This window comes from Lissotriton helveticus, chromosome 10 (assembly GCF_964261635.1).
Source record: "Lissotriton helveticus chromosome 10, aLisHel1.1, whole genome shotgun sequence".
NCBI classification, from domain to species: domain Eukaryota; kingdom Metazoa; phylum Chordata; class Amphibia; order Caudata; family Salamandridae; genus Lissotriton; species Lissotriton helveticus.
In genome coordinates, this window is record NC_136071.1 from 784,102,734 (window position 1) to 784,116,429 (window position 13,696).

Genomic DNA, 13,696 nt, shown 5'->3' on the forward strand with positions numbered 1-13,696 from the left:
ACCAACATTTTAAAAAAATGGATTCCCATAGAAAAGAGGGGTTTGGGGTGCCACCCTGTCCGCTTTTCGCACTGCCCTTCCGGACAATGTAGCCGGCTTTGTGGCTGGCATAAAAGAGTATGCTTATCTGCTTGTTTTTTTAACAAGAAATTAAATTAGACTTGATCAAGTCGTGTTAAAGGCCACAATTACTTTGATACCCTGAAGTACCCATTTTAGTAGCCTCATTCATAAGTTAGCCAGGCTGAGAGGTCATTCGGTAACTAGTTAAATATAATGGTTGGATACCAACAGGCAAACGGGCGCTCTCCAGTAGTGTTCACAGGGTAAGTGTTCGTTGTGTATCTAAATGGGTGCTTCAAGGAAAGGTGTGTGGATCCAACACCTACTGTGTTCCACCTAGGTAGAAGCAATATCAAATCAAGTCTCTGGCATCCAGCGGATAAGCGCAGGCTGCTAGATAGGATAAGAGTTTTAGCGGATTGGCTATGCGGTAGAAGAAACGGAAATCCAGTACCCAGGATTACGTTACAATAGGAATATAAACAGTAGGAGGAACTGTGATGAAGACACAATCCTGTGGACTTAAAAGTATATATTGACAGGAAAATACAAACTGGAGGAAGTGTACATAAAGGGAATATCCGTATGTTAAGTAGTAGAGAAATTAGGAATTTGAAAAATAGGATCGACTATAGGATGAGAACATATGGGAGCCGGATTTAATATTTAGAGCCCTGAGGAAGTCAAAGTGTTAGATAGCTGCACAACGAAACACGTGTTGGCTGATGTACTGAGAACCCATGACGTGTGAAGAAAATGAAAATAAAGACAGATGAATTTTGAATCTGAATACTTGGAGTTATTTGATATGAACTTGAATAAGTGACATTTCCATTTGGTTTGGTTGGTGTCAGGACTTGAATTGATATAATTTAGAGTGCTCGGAGAGACTTGATTTCATTCGGTAACTATTAGCCAATGGGGCTACTATCTTTTCCACCACAACAAAGATAACAATTTGAAAGTTTTGCTGTTAGGACATATTAAATATACAGGGAGAATGATAGAGATCTATATCTCTATCATGTAGAATATTGATACAAGAACTGCTCTTTTCAACTCTCCTGTATCACTTCTGTGCCCGAGTGCTTCTTCACCTCTGTTTTCTCACATCCCACTTTCATGTTTATAATGCCCAAGTTACATCATGTGATATTACAAACATGGTCTTGAATATTGACTTTAGTAAACATTTAATCATTGTCCCCGTAGATACCATAGATTTTTTTTAAAGTTTTTATTTTTGTAGTACAAATCAGCAGCACCGATTGGGACTAGGGATTTGTCATTGAGCCCGATTCGGGTTGCCTTCAGTGATGATGCAGCTGTCTGCTTGTGTTCTGTTGACCTGACGCTTTGTTTGCACCCTGATTTTTAAAATAAAAACCATCTTTATCGGAGCTTGATGTTGGATAAGGAGTGGCCGCTGAATCTCGGCCATTGTATTCCCTTCTCCACTTGCATACCAATCTGCTTGAAAGGTCTCAACGTGAAGATGAATATGCACACGACAGAGCAAGGAGACGATGGATAAAGCCCTTGTGTAATGCCCTAGGTATTCGTTCGTATGTGGAAGCATTTAGGATCATCAAAACTGATACTAGTCGTCTTACTGTGTTTTGTGTCAGTAGATTCCTATTGCTTGTAAGTTATTCACCCAAGAAGCAGGGGTTGGAGCTATTGTTGCTTAGCTGGCCGTTTGCTATGCAGAGGTTATGTTGTCCTGATTGTCTGAGGAATATTGTTGAGTCAATCTCTAGGATCATTCTCTATGGTGCCACCTAAAAAGTTTTTTATCTTGTATTATAACAAAATTTTGTGTGCCTTTTTAAACTCATGAATCAACACTAAACTTGATGAATTGTATTGTATTCTAGCTCCCCAACAGCATATCATGTATGCACTTTTGTACCCACTGTGTAAAATGTACTGTTGTTTTTATTTGTCTTTTATGGCCAGATTGGGCCGAAATAAAGATTAATGAAAGTGAAGTGAATATGCACACCACAGAATTGGCAGTTTTATTTTTCTCTGATGATTCCATGGCTTGAATTGCAAGTAGTAATCTGGCATATGGTAAATGGCAGTTGCAGTAGTTTGACTTGGCTAGGTCACTGCACTCTCAGAGGGTTCCAAATGTTTTCCCTGTGAGGAGGTACAGTTCTGATTGATCTAGGCCCCTGCCCACAGTCTGAGGGTGTGTGGGGAGAAACGTGGTGATTAATTGCAGTTCATCCATTTTTAGTTTCCTTAGTGAGGTAGAATCTTGGAAACTAAAATGAGTTGACCTGTTATATTATGGAAATACAAGTTAAAATGAGGAAGAAATAATCAAGTAACTGACCTGTATGTGTGTCATGATCATCAACAAAGGATCTTGTTCCTTTGCTCATGCGTGTTGATATGTACAAATTTAATAACCTGGAGACATCAATGACTTTTTGAGTGGGCTCATGGCTTGCCTCCTCTCCAGGTTCTCTGCACCTCAAAAATCAATTTGGGCCCCACTGAGACAGAATGTTCCACCAGAATAGCTGAACCCAGTCACCGTCTTAAAAGATGAGCCTGGGCATATGTACAATAACGTGACCTCCCCAGAGCAGACCTCATCTCTCCCAACCCAAGGGGCCACAAAATGGAGCACCCACTTACTGTTAAGGCCACAAGCAGGTTCTTCAGCACCCACCCCAGGCCAAGCATTAAAGCTACAAAATCTCTGTAAGGTGTCAAACTGCACGAGGAGTAGCAGCATTACTGACAACCAAGAACCCACCCAGTCCACAATTTTCAAATACACCTATAGACATCTCCTCTAATACCCAAAATCAGGATCAGAGCGGGTGGTAAAAACAGAGTGCAAAAGCACAAGAGCAGCGAGAGCCAGAACTGACAAATAGGAAGGGGGCTGTGGATCGATAGTAAAAGAGGTCGCCTGACTCTTGCTCAGATGTTTTATAGCATCAAGCTTGGCGTGACCAGTGCTGCCTCGGGCCACCACAGCCCCTCACCCATGACTCCCACCAGGAAGACAGATTTCACGCACTCTGGCAGCCCAGCACAAAGGAGGAGCATCTACCACTGCTGTACAGCCCAATCTCCTGCCATATGGTCAATCCCGTTAGCAGTGCCCCCTAGTCCGGGGGAAGCAGATTTGCATTTTGCTCTCCCACCTGTCTCCTCCAATGGCCCAGAATAGAGAAGCGTTAGGTGGAGAGGCACATCTTAAAGAAAGCACCAAATCTCCATCCTCCCCCTACTGTCCTCCCCAGCTTCCTATACAGCAGAATCCCTAGATCCAACTATTTCCCTTCTACTTTCCAAAGTCCTCAGTCCTTACCTTCTCCCTCAAATATCTAACCTCACTTTGATGTACATGAAAAGAGTATACAGCTACATACACACGAGTATGCGTACATAAACCCACCCATACACAAATAAAACTCACAAAACGAAAATGATACACACAGCGCAACATTCAATGTACAAACACAAGTTCGGACTGGAGTCTCCCTGAAAAATGTCAAATCTTCAAACACGATCTAAATATTGGGCAAATTAAACTTCACATAACTGGATTCATTTTAAAACTGATTTGCTGGACACCTTTTAGAATTTAAAAAAAAAAGCACAATTACCATGACCCAATTATACCGAGATGTATTCAACCATATTGTGTTCCTTCCACAGTATTGCGTATGCTTAAGGCGTTCCACATGCTTTCACTCGCCAAGTGCTGTAAATTAACTCCACACACAAGACTCGCTATGAACATAACCTTGCAGTATGTTGACTAAGCAATGTAAAAGAGTGACTGCAACTGCATAACCTATAAAACCACGGAGAGCACTCTACTTATGCATGAATGCCTGGTGCATAACATAGAAAAGTAGAGAACTTTACTATTGCATAATTATTTGCGACGTCACAAATGGCGGCTGTATCTAAATACAGTATTAATAATGTGTATGTACAGTATTTCTTGATCATTTTTCATTAATCTCCTTCACTGTTTGCATCAGATTGCCATCTTCCCTGCACACGTTTCCCTGTCAAGTAAGGAAGGCATGCGCAAATCCTTACAACCACAGACTCCTTCATGCACCATTGTGTGTTTTTTGGTACATTGTATTTTGAAAACAATTTTCAGTGATTGCTTCCATGAACCCCGCCTTTGCCTTTTTTACTTTAACCTCAATTTCTTCCATAACACATGCAATAGAAACAATAAAAAAAAATGTACTGTACCCTCGTTTAGGGTCATATGTTTTCTTAGCAAATGGCATATGAATCCAACTCTGCTCCTATAGGATGGTCAAAAGTCTATATTTAAAGCAAGATATTAAAGTAATATCAAGTACGCAGTTATTAAACAACAAGCAATTGACACTTCAGGTGAAGTATTACAGTTTAATTAGTTACTCTGACCCACGTGTCACCTTCAACAGACAAAACTCCACTTAGCCCAGACATAAACAAGACACCAGGTGCATGTTACAAACTACCCAAAAGATTAGGGTGGTGTATGAATTATGTAAAACAGAAATGTAATGGTGATGGGGCCTTTAAGGTCTCACCTACACAGGATATGCACTGGACTGCGAGACACGTTTACAATTCAGCGAGCTTACAACCCATCCACAGCATACCAATAGTGGTTTTGTTTGTCACTTTCATTTGCAATTTTTCAATAGCTTAGCTCCTGTAGGTGTCCCTTAATGTCTTGCCCTAGCTCCACCATGGAGCACGGATCAAGTACATCTGTTCTGCTTCCTCATCTTACTGCAAAACACAATTTATTGTTTTTTTTCTTTTAAATAAGTATTTCCGAATGTGCAGCGTGCTTTCCTACATCTTTTAACACAGGCATATGGCTTCTTATTTATGTTGCCTTCAACCCATCTGCCGTCTATTGACTCATTAGTTAATTACATCCACAACTGTATTATTCTACACTACTCCACCCTATCCCACTCTCCTCTACATCACGCCACTAGCTTGTAGGCAGGCTGAACAGCAGTATATCGCTGTACAACACAGCTGAGACATTGGCAAAGCCAATTGTTCTCACATAGGCAAGACTGGCTTTGCTAATGCTCGTATAACATTTGTACCATATTTGGGTCTGTTGTTGGTACTTCCATGATAGAGCTTCAAATCAACGCTCCTAAACACATATGGGCAGAGAAAGGAAAATAATTAAAAACTCACATGCACACGTGACTAAAGTTACCCAGTTGATAAAGCACCATCTGCAATATCAGGCTATACTTAAATGCTCCTGATAATCCCCAGTTTGGCCTTCCTTAAAAAAGGTCAATAGCAATGTACAAACACTGCAGCGACAAAGCATCAACAAAATTTTCCATGTGAGTAAACAAAAGAGGACGGTGTGGAATGTCAAAACAAGCATTGGTAATGCATCGGTTTCGCCTATGTAATAAACAAACAGTTTTCCTCAATCATCGTCTGGCAGAATGAAAGCTCTCAGACATAACATAGGAGTGGACAGGATGTGGCACAGCGGCCAGAGCTGCTGACTCAAACGCTGAGGATCCCAGTTCGAGTCTAGGCGACATCGCAACATTGTGTGATTCTATGCAAATCATGTAATCTCTTTGGGTGATAAATTGTTATACAAATATGCTGCAATAGTAAAAAGGCAAAACTTTATGAAAATATAGTTCCAGCAAAGCGGATGTTATGAGTTTCCCGCCGCCGAAAAACTGTTAAGAGAAGTAAAGTAGAAACAAGCATTGGTAAATGCAGGAAAATATGCTACAGTCAATAGAAATGGCTGAAGTGACACGCACAGGAACCAATAAGAAATCAGGAAACATGTGGTATGCAAGTCCCTTTCAAGTTTAGGCGAAACCTAAAAAGGGCAGTGAACAACATAAAAGTCTAACTTTGAACTACAGCTGAAACACCACAACGTGCTCTAGTCGTAAAGGAAACTACTGTCAGCGCCCATATGATCTTGTGATGGTTCTCAAAAGCTTTAAGTGAAGACTGCGCAATCTTCATTTGAGGTGTTCTGTCCAATATGATAAAGGAGGTGGTTATCACCCTTATGGGTAACTGTCCAAGCTGGTAACTTGAGTTACCACACAACTCTTCCTTAACCCACATCCTTTTTAGCAACCTAACTGGGTCATTTTTGTTTAATCCTTGCTCATAAATATTTAAATTTTCCAGGTACCCTTTAGTGAAAGAATAAACGCATGCTCCGAGCTTAGTACAAGGGTCATACATAAAGACTCATCTCTGGAGCAGTTTTGCATGTACCAACAGTGACATTCTTTTATACTCTATACAATTAAGTCGAAATTGAATACCATCCTTGCATCCACCCACACCTTTTGAATAAAAAAAATAAAAATGAAAAATACTGCTTCATCAAATGCCATACTCAGCCTTGGTTTGGAAAGGAGGCACCTAAGCACTCTACTTTTGAATCCGCCCTTGGGTGCTTAGCCCCTGGGTAAATTTGTTTTTTATTTTAATGCAGGACTGAAAGTATTGTTTTGAAGTAAGGCAGAAAGGGGATGTTTTTCATCATGTTTAACTTAGTCCCTCAGTTTGTATTCTCAAAATTACAAAGATGTTATTAGTCGTAATCTCTGAATCACAGCGGTCAACAAAAAGTTAAGACAGTAATAGCTTGAATGCCCATTCTTAGTTTGCATTCAAATCCCAGTGTCACAGAAAAAGCTACTGTGAAAAAATGTACTATAATGCACCAACTAAGACACAGCAACATAGATGAACGTCTGTAAAGAGTATTCTATGTCAGGTTCATTAATTACATATCAAAAGATAAGTTCCAGTAGAAAAGTCAAAAACATTACCCACAATTTTTGGAACCAAGTCCATCAAAAAACAGCGGGTGGGAGGGGGAGGCTTAGGCCACAAGAAGTTTGTACAGCCTGTGCTGTCATGGCCCAGATTACTAAGAGTTACTAACGCACAGCTAATCCATGTTAACCGACGGACCTCTATGGAAACTAACATACTGGAATGCATGAAAAGAAAGTAAAGGAAACTTCGAGTTTGAGGTCCCTTTGCTGGTGCACATCCACGTGCTAGTGGTAGGGGTTAGGTGGTCCACTTGCCAACTCTGAGAAAGTATTCGGGGTTCCTATTCTAGAGTTCTCACTACACCAGAAATGAGCAATTCCTTCTTCACATTCAGAGGAGTTCTCTTGTCTGTTCAAATTGAGACAGTTGGAAGCGGCCTGTAACAGCTCACATCCATAAAGAGCTTTTTTTGTGTTTGGACGGCCCCTAGGAGTTCAGTTCACTAGGTGCCCCATGATACCACTGCAAGTTAATATATAAAGAAATTAAGTGTACTTTTTAGAGGCACTTAAGTTCCCTCGCCCAAATGTTTACATCATATGCTGGTCTAGAGAACGCAAGTCCAAGACACGCACCACGTTGACACTTGCTAGGAAAACCATGAACTATGTTGTGAGAGGCATCCTTCCAAGAACAATACGTGTTGTGTAAAGGGTAGTCTCCCTAGTCCGTTAGCAAACGTGCGGTAAAAACAAAAAAACAAACAAAATCTATCGTAAACCCCACGTGTAAAAAAGTAGCACACAAAACGCATTCGAATTTATAATCAGCGGAATTCGAGCCTATGTCCTATTTTAAAAAAAAATCACTACTAAATCAAAGACGTAACAGCTGGCCACATCTGCCAGTTCATTCTCCGGGAATGCTAACTTGGGCTACATTCTTTTATTCCCCAACTGCAAGTTAGAATTACAGCTGGAGCGAAAACATGATACCTAGTAAAAGAAAAGAGTCCCGACACCGAGGGGGGAGGCGGAGGAGGGGGGGAGCGGTGACAAAGAATGCAGCCTTTCACGCGTCACTAACACCTGACATCCTGCCAGTTGTTAGCACCTTGAAGTTCACAGTTGGGCGCCCGCCCGGCAGCGAGGCATACCTTCGCTTTTACACACCTTGGGCGTCACGCGCGCCCCCGCCCGTCAGCTGCGCTGCCCACTCAGCCGTCACAAGCAGCGACATGTGCTCCGCCCAGGCCCTCCCTCCCCTGCTACTGTTCCATGACTGGGCGGGGGGGATTTCTAGCCTCTGCCCGGCTCGGCTTGCTGCTCGTGCTGTCAGGCTCAGCTGCCACATCACTTCACGAGGTGTGGGGGGAGGAACGGGCCGTGTCCCGCCACGCAGCCTTCTGGCTGGAGCCCTGATGGCCCCCATGACCACGAAGATAGTCTTTAAAGGTGCAGGGCACCTAACTCCAAGTTTTCGCAGTGGGCTGGGGCGGACACCTGTCACTCTTGACGTCACATAACACTACCTCAGAGAGCCAAATGGGTTGCGAACAGGTGGTCTCTCACCAATACCCACTCTTCCACGCTATGCGCCAGCCTCCCATACTGAAGGAAACCCACGAGGACACTGCTGAGTAATACACTAACGGGTGGTCCTATGACTACAGGTGTGGCTTTTTAACCCGTCAAAAATAACGTCACTCTGACATCATGGAGATCGTTGCAAAGCCATGAAGAAACAACTTCACGAAAAGGGGGCACATGATTGGTAATCTGGTACATATTTCAGTTGCACTCAAACCGGTTGTAAATTCAGTTTTTTATTTTTTTAAAGCAGTAAAACATCCCTTCTCTGTTAAGCTCTTAAAACTGGGCCCGAAATCCCATTGGGCCAGTACAAATGTGTTCTCTACTCAATTGGAACTTCCTCTAGCACCACTGGCGATGGTTCGATTTTGGATGCCTAAACCAGCATCATCATCCGCAAAGGATAGACATTTACTCCCAGGTAGTGGTCGCCCAGGCAAGCATATAGCACTCTTTCACAAACTACAGTGAAAGCACTGCGAGAGAACTAAGAGCACACCTCTGCCCAAGTACTGCTATAATATTTTTTGAAGATTGCCATCCCCAAGCACAAGCTGTCACCCCTGCTGAAGGGAGTCAGAAATAAAGGTATAGTAACTAAAGTAAGTAGTTTCACTCCAGAGGGCCAACACAACATCACCATAAAATCTAATGCATATAGTTCATTCAGCGCACGAGCCAAACGCTTCAAGAGGCTTATGGATGGCCAGATGCAACATCAGCACCCAAGGCAAACTCCAGCACCCAGCGATTTATTTAATGCCCACCATAATATTCCGAAATAATTGGAGTGCAGAATTTCCGTTATTAGCAGTCCACGGGTATTCCGCAGCCCATGAGTCAACGATATGAAACACGCCAGAGTGTTACAGAAACTGAAGGACCGAAGGTTTGTAGACCAGATGTCCTTTCTAAAAGGGATTTCAGGGCAGGACACGCCTGAATCATCCCCATGTCTACTGAGACTCCATAGTGAAGAAAAAAAAAAAACAGATAAACAATCCCTCTCCAAGCGCAACACTTGATTCACAAATACATCCGTAGATCTGCTCAGCACTTGCCTATAAACGTCCCAACGATGGATTTAAAACAAACAGGGTACCTCGGACTGCTAAGGTGACGGACGGTCCCTGAAAATGTTATCACAGGCACCATTTGCTTCCCCTCGACTTCCGCATGCTGCAGTCGCGACCGTGCGCTTGACAAGCCTCGGATCCGTTATTTCTTTCATCTCTGATAATAAACACACAGAATGGATGAGGACAGCGTGGTAAATAAACTCCTCCCCGGAGAACGAAGGCTGAAGACGGAGGGACTGACATACCGGGAGAAGAAATTAAACACCATCTTTTTTTCCTACCTGCAAAAGTTGTCGTTTGCTGCAGCGATAAAGAACTCCCCCACCCCCACCCCCTCCCCCAAATGTATATGTCAGTTTTCAGAGAGGGCTTTAGGCAAATCTGTTTACAGACGGGAGCACAATATTCCTAATCTCGGGATTTATTCCAAAAGAGAAAATCATGTTTTTCTGCGCTTTGGCTCAGGTGAAGTATGCTTACGTGCAGGGTGAGGGGGCGGGGGGAACGATAAGGGTCACATCTCACATGCATACTGTCAGCAGCAGGAAAAGCCCCCTTAGCTCCGACAGTCAACATTTGGAATACAGAAGCTGACTTGTATATTAAACAACTTACCTTTCACAAAACTGAACAAATAAACTCAACGCGTTATCTACAGATGGCAATTCAAAATGCCTGCGAGATAACTACTTGTTGTTAGATCCTTTGCAGAGCAGGCAGAAGTTTCTAAATGCATAGGAGTGCATCCCAAATGTATGTAGAAAATCTGCATTACAAGCCTTAATGACTGTCCGGACGCGTCAAATCCCAGGTCAGCACAGGCGTTTACCATTACAGAGAGGGGAAAAAAACATCTTGATGCACAAGCTCCAAACCCTTCCTATCTGACCCGAGACAGGAAATCCCTGACAAAACCTAAAAAAAACGACAGGAAAAGCGAACACAAAACCTCCGTCCGACATCCCCAGAAGACGAGCGGACAAACAACCTATTCTCCTAATATGCATTCACAACCAGAGGGCAAAGCTTTTAATTACAAAGCACGAGAGGGGGGGGGGGGGGGGGAGTCATCCGACTTGTGATCTGTGAACTCATTTCAGAAATAACCCACGTACAGTCAGAGAGAGAGAGAGCGAAAGACTCCGGTCTGTGAAATGTAAATGTATTCCTTATATAGACTGCAGCAGTTGTTCCGAGAGCCGAAAGGGGCCCCCTTCTGCACAGGCGTTCCCACCCATCCACAGAGAAACAGGTACCTCACACAGGCGGGGGCGGAGGGGGCTCTGGCACATTTCACGCCTTCCCTCTACCTCCTCAACGCACAAAACAGCATCCCAACAATGGGCAAGGCTCCCGAAGGGGACACGTCTGCACGACCACATGCGCACGGGGAGGGGATGAGTGAGAGGAGGGGGCGCAGCTAAATGGGTGAGGGGGGTACAGTTTGGGGGAGAGGCAACACGTGGGAGAAAATAACTACAACAATCTGTGGTGACGAATAACGGAAAATAATAAATCATCAGGCACTGCAGCAAAGCAACAGTCTTATTTATTTTTTTACGGGGGGTGGGGGGGCGCACTCCCCACTCTGTTCACTTCTGTCACTCAGGTAACAAGTTAGAATGGGGCAGGGAGGGGATGGGGGAGCCCCCACAAAAGATCGGGGGTGAGGAAGGAACTGCGATGAGGCCGGTGAAGTGAGGCGAGCGGGGGCCCTGGGGATGCAGGGACTGCCCACCCACGGGGTGACAGGTAACAAGTTTGGGGCTGCCCCCCCGGGGGCGGCGGGCAGGGCTCGGGTGGTCCGGGGCTGCGGCGGGGCGCGCGGGGAGCGGCCGAGTCAGCGCCGCGCTAATGAGATGCATAACGGTCCAGAGAGGAGGAGGCGGCCGCTAGGCGGAGAGGGAGCAGGTAACGGTACCGCGGCAGCACTGCGGGAGCAGCGGCCACTTTACACTCACTTTCCCTCACTCTGGCCGGGCCGGGCCCTCCAGCGCACCCCCCGGCCGCCCTCGGGCCGCCACCCCACTCACCGTTATTCCGCCTGGGGTTCGCCTGCTTTCTGCGCTTACACCTGGGGCCATCCGCCATGATCCTCTCGCTGGTGTCTAAATGCTGCCGGAGTCACCTCCCTCCTTCCCTCCGCCCCCTCTCCCCCTCCCACCACCGCACCTGGTTTACGACAGTCGTTTTACGACATCACCTTCCCTACACCTAGCCAGACGTGCCTGCCTGGGAAGCCTGTTGCCAGGGGAGACGCTGGTTTGCGGCGGCGGTGGCGGGAGTGGGGGCCGAGGGAGGCTGCCCAGGTGGGGCTGGCCGGGCTCGGCATTTCCACGGAGCGGCGAGGCAGCAGGGCTGCGGCAGGCAGCGGCTCCTGGGCGGACGCGGCTCGTGTCAAGGTGCCGCCTCGCAGGCAGGACGGACGGAGCCTCGTCGACGCCGTGGCTGCTCCCAGGCAGGATGAACCTTTTAGTTAGCAATGTGGTCATGCGGCGGTCCACAGGATGGCAATACCTGGAGTCTGTACCAAGCACGAATACCTGTTCCCGTGCGGGCTGAGTTGCTGCCAGTGGTCGTATTCCTTCCTCCTCAGGCAGGCGAATCCACACTGTCAGTCAGTGCCCGCTCCTACCGCAGGCTGGACGCTTTAAGCATCACTCATATTGTGTCGGTGCTCGCGCTTCTCTTCACACCGGGACGGCTGTGCATTCAGTCAGTTGTGTTTCCCCAGGAAGGCTGTGCTCCTGCAGAACGCAGGCAGTGCTTGTGCTGCTGGCAGGCCAGTGTGAACTGCAGGCATTGCCCGCGCGCAGCTTCTGATGGAGCTCCAACTGACATAAGTGTTTTTACTGTGTTTAGAAAGCGAGGGTCTCAGAGCCTGTGCATGGGATGACTGCGTCAGCTGGGGCTAATCATGTTGAATAGCAGCAGCACCATGCCTCGCGTCACGTACTGTGAGCGCTCGCACGCAGGACAACATGTGCGCAGTTCACACAAACCGGGACAGTAGCAACACAACCCTAAAAGTAGGACAACCCTAAAAGTAGCACTAAGCCACAACGCAACACGATAAAAATCTGCGATAACACACCAAATCAAACTATCAGAATAACACAACTATATTGGCATGTTTATTGTGGTTTGTTTTATTTTCTTGTGTGCTGCTGGGGTGTTGATGTGCTGTTTTATATTGTTTTTAGCTGTCGTTGAGTTGTCTTGCAGTGGCTTGAAGTGTTGCTTCAGTGTATTGTAGGTGTGTTGTGTTAGGTTTTTGATGTAGTTGTGTTGATTGTGTAGTATGTCCTTGTAGCTTAAAAGTGTTACTGTCCTTTGTTCAGTGGTACCTCTTTTTTGTTGTGCTGTGTTATTGTAACTTGGTGAAGCGTTTTGTTATTGCGGTTGGGGTGTGGGATTATTCCTCACCTGAAATCTGCCTAAATAAATTCAAGCGCTGGTTGGTGACCCACATACTGCTACCTCAAACCCCTTCTATGATACTTAAGTAAAACGTTAGAACTAAACATTGCACTATTTACCATCAGGATTAGGTGATGGACAATGTTTTCTGATTTGACCCCTATTTGTGTAACAAAACTCAGTTCTTTTTTTTGCCACATATATACTATAGTTTAAGATGGCATATAAGAACGATCAAGGTTTCTGTCACGGATCCTTGTAAGTAGTAAATCTCAGGTTTTGATACGTTCGGGTGGTAAATGGACTCATTACAGAGATCAAATTGTAATCTGATTGTTTACACCCTTCTGTAATAACTTAATGGTTAATTGGGGCTGGTGCAGGGCACTGCATTTAACCTACAGGCCACAGGTTCATGCCCTGGTAACATTTTTGAGTAGGTTATTGCACGTATTGCAGAGAAAGTTGTGTAACCTGAAGGTAACACAACTTTCGTAGTAATATATGACTGGGTGTTACACATTATACATGTTTTCTTCCCTTTTTAGATTTCGCCTGAACAGTGCATGTACTGTCCTTGCAAATCTTGTTGGCAACATAAAATAGGTTAAAGTGGGCTTAGAGCACGCCACTTTCTTAACATTATTTACCATTGTTTGGCTTGCATGTCGCTCTTGTTTCCTTGCTTCTTATTGGTCAGCGGCTTCGTGCTTCCTCCTGGGCTTCAAGTTTCGGGCCCAGCTG

The 13,696-nt window shown here is 45.1% G+C and overlaps 1 protein-coding gene across 2 annotated transcripts in view; it reads right to left on the reverse strand.

Moving 5' to 3' along the window:
• ZEB1 (zinc finger E-box binding homeobox 1) overlaps positions 1–11,711 on the reverse strand; it is a 477,132-nt gene extending 465,421 nt beyond the window's left edge. For both annotated transcript variants that reach the window (XM_078663353.1, XM_078663352.1), the window contains exon 1: positions 11,566–11,711. In XM_078663353.1, the coding sequence (XP_078519479.1) occupies positions 11,566–11,623 (58 nt within the window). In that variant the 5' untranslated portion in view covers positions 11,624–11,711. The remainder of the gene's footprint in view (positions 1–11,565) is intronic.
• Positions 11,712–13,696: the final 1,985 nt, after the last annotated feature.